A 6,375-nucleotide genomic window follows, 5' to 3' on the forward strand; every position below is an offset into this window, starting at 1 on the left:
GAAGATTAAATTTTTTTTCCAATAGTCATAACTTTTTTCATATATATGTATGGAGTGTATCGAGTTGCATACCAAACAATAACGATGCATCTTCTACCGCCGCACATCTCAATGAGAAATACCAACTTAGAAGATGATCGTTTGGCCCTCTACAATTTATGGAATAATTTATTTTTTGATTTGTCATTTAGAAGAAATTTAATTTCTTTTAATTTAAGTTTAATGTTATATCATATCTACTTATATTAAACAAATCAACATACCCACCAAAAAGAACACAAACGTCACATATTCCCGCTTAATATGACATTTCATTATCTATATATGTGATACACCTATGTACTTTTGACTTGCAAAGGTGGAACTATGTAGTAGCTTTGTACCAAAGGGCCAATGGGCTAGCGGTATGGAGTGACCATCTCATATGAGAAGTCAGGGGTTCAAGTCTCAGTGAAGACATAGGTGGTTATTTAGAATTAATTAGTTAGTTTGTCGTTTAAAAAAAATACAGCAGTTGTGTGAACGTCAAACAAGTCATGTAGGTTTCAATTATTTCAAATGCGCTTTGAATGCTTGGCAATCGGCCCACGTGATTGAATGGTGCTTTCGATTGAGTTGATAAAAATTTGTATATATTCAACCATTTTAAATACGAGCATTTGCATATTGTATATGCTAAGTTTTTATGTGCATCGACTATTTGTATATATTCAACCATTTTAAATACGAGCATTTGCATATTGTATATGCTATGTTTTTATGTGCATCGACTTCTAGGAGCGACAATGGGATCCCCAACACTAACTATTGCTCTTCCATACAAATATATTCATGAATAAACTATAACAATTACTTGTATCAACAAGATCCAACGGTCTAACATTAAGGTGATTCATGTTATTTTCATTTTTGTGGGGTTCAAGTCTCGGTGAAGACATCGGTGGTTATTTAGGAGTAAATTAGTTAGTTTGTCGTTTAAAAAAAATACAGTAGTTGTGTGAACGTCAAACAAGTCATGTAGGTTTCAATTATTTCAAATGCGCTTTGAATGCTTGCAATCGGCCCACGTGATTGAATGGTGCTTTCGATTGAGTTGATAAAAATTTGTATATATTCAACCATTTTAAATACGACCATTTGCATATTGTATATTCTAAGTTTTTATGTGCATCGACTATTTGTATATATTCAACCATTGAGTTGATAAAAATTTGTATATATTCAACCATTTTAAATACGAGCAGTTGCATATTGTATATGCTAAGTTTTTATGTGCATCGACTTCTAGGAGCGACAATGGGATCCCCAACTCTAACTATTGCTCTTCCATACAAATATATTCATGAATAAACTATAACAGTTACTTGTATCAACAAGATCCAACGGTCTAACATTAAGGTGATTCATGTTATTTTCATTTTTTTTGTATCGAGCACTAGATCTTGAGGACATGAATAAAAACTTATATTTTAAGATAATGTTATGGTTCAATAAAATAAAATTAAACATAAGAAATTTGAAGATACATATTAACATTTCTTACCATTATGTGAAATACCTGTATACAAATGAGGTGTGGCACAGTAGTATGAAATCCTTATGGTTTTACGTTATATAAAGGATTGATGATAGTGGTAGGTAGGGTATCAACTGCATCTCAAATAACCTAAAAACTTATGTAGAACAATTCAAAATAAATTTCTGGATTTTGTAGTCAAAGTGTATGAATTCATGGTTGGAATGTCTGAATTTATAGTCAAATTGTCAATTCATGATAATGGTGATATTTGGAAAACTTCAAAATTCAACAAGTACAACTTTACCATGTCCAAATATTAAGTGTAGTATGTCCATAGATAAATCTTATTACAAAGAACATAATAAAAAAATCAATTTAAATGGAATTTGTATACGAAAAGTTATGAATGTTCAAAGTATTGTTATTTTTCATTTTTTTCACTTGGTATCCTAAGAGCTAAAACAGTATGACTTTTTGACATCTATGAATAGCCCTTGTTTGAGATTAGGCCCGGCCCAATAGGGGGGCAGGCTGGGCAATGGCGCAGGGCCCCAAAATTTGTATAGGGCCCATTTTAAAAGCCTGTTATAGCAAATAGAAACAGCCTGGTATTTGTTTTCTGAATTTCTGAGGCCCATATGATGATATAAAGTTAGATTTGGTAATCAAAAAAAAAAAAAAAAAAAAAGGGCGCCTGATTTCTCGGGAGTTTCTTGTACGCACGTTGATTCGTTCAAGCCTAAAGCGGGACTCTTCAGTTTTCAATGTCAATTGCTATCGTCCTTGAACCTTGATTCTTGAACCGTCCCTGCCCTCGACCCCTCCTCTCTTCCACAGTCTCGCACAGTCGCACTCCCGCTCCCGATATTGAAGGAAAACGACTTAACGAGAGCAACTGATTTCTGAAATCGATTCCATCCAGACATCCAGTAATCAATTGAGCGATTAGGAAGCAATAACATCTGATCAGGTAAGAATAAGCAATTGATTTTTACTTTTTTTTTTTTTATAGATTTTCAGATTTCTTAGAGTGATAGAGAATTAGAGATTTATCAATTTTTCTAGATTTCGTGTTTTAGATGATACCCAAAATCGATTTTCAATTTTCAGAATTCTTGAGCCGATTTCTGAATCATGATTTACATGATACCCAAAATCGATTTTGTTGACTTCTGATTTCTGTTATCAGTCCGACAATCCCATTTAATTAACTTGAACTTTTCAATTTTATGTTTCTGTTTTTTTATATATACGAATTTAACTTTGTCTGATATATTGAGTGTAGGTAATTGAGTAATTGAAAAAGAAATATAAATCTTTTTGGAAGCAAATAGCAACTTGGCAACAACCTAGTGAGCCTACAAATTGATGAATCAGGTGTTCTTTTTCCATTGCTCTATCTAATAATCTTATATTATCATTTTCTTCCATTGCTTTGTTTAAATAAAAATCCCCATATAATAACTATAAGATAATAATGCTTCCTAGAAAACATCTATCCGGAAGTCAAAAAAGGAAAAAGAAACAAAAAATAGAACAAGATGAACAGACTCAAAAGGGATCCATGGATAAATTTATAAAAAAAAAATTGATAATCCCAATACTTCAATTCAACATGAAAATATAACAAGTGATAATGAAAATAGCCACAATGATAATGAAATTAACACTAATGAGAATGAATTTGATAATGAAAATAACGTTACTAATAAAGATAAAAATAATAATAATGAAAATGAAATTCATAATGAAAATATTGTTAACAATAAGGATGAAAATAACACTAATACCAATGAAATTGATAATAAAGCCACTAATGAGAATGAACATAACACTAACGAGAATAAAATTCTAACGAGAATAACATTCCCAATGAAAGTAATGCCACTAATGAAGATGAAAATAACACTAATGAGAATGAAATTAGTAATGAAAATAATGTTAGTAGTAAAAATGATATGAATGAAAATGGCCATCAATTTGTTCCTCCTTTAAATATTTATGATCCAAGTAATTGGGATAATATTGACAATATTTTAAGGGAAATTTTAGTTGAAAAGGGACCAATTAGAGAATCAAATCTTGTGTTTCCTAAAGATAGTTTATCTAGACATTTTTCTTATGATGCTTATACTAGAAAGCTAGGTAATGGTGAAACAAGTGATCGAAAATGGTTAATTTATTCTAAACAAGTAGATAAAATTTATTGTTTTTGTTGTAAATTGTTTAAACCTATTAATAATAATAATCAAATTTCTTTGGCAAATAATGGATTTAATAATTGGAAACACCTTTATGAAAGACTTGATGAACATGAAAATAGTGTTCAACATATTTTATGTGTGCGATCTTGGAATGAGCTAAGAGTAAGATTGGGTAAGAATGAAACAATTGATAAGGACTTACAACAAATATATAAAAAAGAAAAAGAACGTTGGAGACAAGTTTTAATAAGAATAATTGCTGCCGTGAAATATTTATCGAAATATAATTTAGCTTTTCGAGGATCTAACGAGAAGCTTAATCAAGATAATAACGGTAATTTTTTAGGAGTAATTCAAATGATGACAGAATTTGACAGTGTAATGCAAGATCATGTTAAACGGATAGAAAATCATGAAACCCATAATCATTATTTAGGGCATAATATCCAAAATGAACTAATTTCTATTTTAGCTCACAACGTTAGAAATTCTATAATTAAAATTATTAAAGAAGCAAAATACTTTTCTGCGATTCTTGATTGTACCCCCGATGTAAGTCATCAAGAACAAATGATTCTAGTTATTCGATGTGTGAACATATCTAGTAACAAAATAAAAGTTGAAGAATACTTTTTAGAATTTTTGAAGGTAGATGATACGTCTGGTTTAGGACTATTTAATGAATTATTATATGCAATTAAATCAATCGGTCTTAATATTGATGACATAACAGGGCAAGGTTATGATAATGGTTCTAACATGAAAGGGAAACACCAAGGGGGTCAAAAACGATTACTTGAAATTAATCCAAGAGCGTTGTATATGCCATGTGTTTGCCATAGTCTTAATCTTACAGTTAGTGATATGACCCATTCATGTGAAAAAGTTATTTCTTTTTTTGGAGTTGTGCAACGCATATTTGTACTATTTTCGAGTTCTACTAAAAGATGGAACATACTACTTGAAAATGTTCACAATTTAACTCTAAAATGTTTATCTAATACACGTTGGGAAAGTAGAATTAAAAGTGTCAAAGCTTTTAGGTTTCAAGCTCCTCAAATAAGGCAAGCTTTAATTGAATTAGGTAAATCATGCAATGATGCTAAATCAAAAAGTGAAGCAGAAAGTTTAGTTGCCATAGAAAGTTATGAATTTTTACTTGGTATGGTAATTTGGTATGATATTTTATTTTCTATTAATATGGTAAGTAAAAAATTGCAAACTAAATCTATGTGTATTGATGGCACCATTAATCAATTAAAAAGTATAATGTCGTTCTTTGAGAAATATAGAAATGAAGGGTTTTCCCGTAGTTTAGATAATGCCAAATCCATAGCAATTGATATGGATGTTGAACCTACATTTCGAATAAGATGTCAAGTTACTAAAAAAAGGCAATTTGATGAAATTGATAATGCACAAGAATTACAGTCGGCCGAAGAATCGTTTAGAATTGAATATTTATGGTTGTTGTTGATATGACAATTGTTTCATTAAAGAGTAGATTCGAACAATTAACTATTTTTGAAAATATTTTTGGTCAAAAAAGTTAAAGTCATTGGATGACATTGAACTTAAAAAAAGTTGTATTAATTTCACAAAACAATTTTCTCATAATAACTTGTGTGACGTAGATTCAAATTATTTGTTTTCCGAACTTCAAGTGTTACAAATGACTTTGCCAATCGTTTTTATGTCCTCTGTTGAAATTCTAGAGTTCGTTAAAACTCTAGAGTTCGTTAAAACTGAAGATTGTTATCCACATGTTTTCATTGCATATCGAATATTATTAACTATACCTGTCACTGTAGCATCAGCAGAAAGAAGTTTCTCAAAATTAAAATTATTAAAAAGTTATTTGAGATCATCTATGTCACAAGAAAGATTGAATGGCTTGGCTATGTTATGTATCGAAAAAGATATGTTGGATAAAATCGACCTTGATACTATTTATAATGACTTTGCTTCCAAAAAGGCTCGTAAATGTAAATTTTTTTAGTTTTTCTTTGCTATGTTTGTGTAATAGGGTGCAAATCATGTTATAGCCTTTTTTATTTTGTTGCTTTGTATTTATAGTATTAGATTGTTTGGCTTTTGGGGCCTGTCCCGAAGCTTTTTCCTTTCCATAGGTGGGAAGTCCCCAGCCTGCAATTGTATTAACTTTTTTTAATTAATAAAAATTTTCGGAGGTACCACCCTCCTTTACCCAAAATAAAAATTATATTTATATATCTATCACTAAGGGCCCCATTTTTTTTCCTGCCCTGGGCCTCAAATCGTCTTGAGACGACCCTGTTTGAGATATCTATCAATAGCCCTTGTTACAACAAACACATGACAAAAAAAACAACTCAAATGAAGTTCATATGAAAATGTTATGAAGGTTCCAAATGAAAAAAAAAAAAAAAAAAAAAAAAAAAAAAAAAAAAAAAAACAAGATTTTCAAAGGTAAACACAGATGAAAACATCACCTTTTAGCAATTATCAATTGTAAAAATTGTGGTTATGAGGCCACCTTCGAAAATCTCACTTTTTAGCTAGTTTGCGGAATTATGGTTATTTTGGAAATTTTTGAATTTTTTCTTTTTTAACTTCAAGTTACCTTTTCTGTAATTTTGCTATCACAACTTCTGGACCTTGTGAAATATTTAG

At 30.3% G+C, this 6,375-nt stretch overlaps 1 protein-coding gene across 1 annotated transcript; it reads left to right on the forward strand.

Moving 5' to 3' along the window:
- The first annotated feature begins 3,477 nt into the window (after positions 1–3,477).
- Positions 3,478–5,205, forward strand: LOC122195224 (uncharacterized). The gene has a single exon (XM_052765851.1). It carries the CDS (start codon positions 3,478–3,480, stop codon positions 5,203–5,205), a length of 1,728 nt encoding a protein of 575 aa, XP_052621811.1.
- Positions 5,206–6,375: the final 1,170 nt, after the last annotated feature.

The sequence above is a fragment of the Lactuca sativa genome, chromosome 7 (genome assembly GCF_002870075.4).
Source record: "Lactuca sativa cultivar Salinas chromosome 7, Lsat_Salinas_v11, whole genome shotgun sequence".
Taxonomy (NCBI): domain Eukaryota; kingdom Viridiplantae; phylum Streptophyta; class Magnoliopsida; order Asterales; family Asteraceae; genus Lactuca; species Lactuca sativa.

Bases quoted from the DNA above. Each gene is read 5' to 3' on its own strand.
- LOC122195224 (XM_052765851.1), top strand. From the start codon at position 3,478: ATGAATGAAAATGGCCATCAATTTGTTCCTCCTTTAAATATTTATGAT.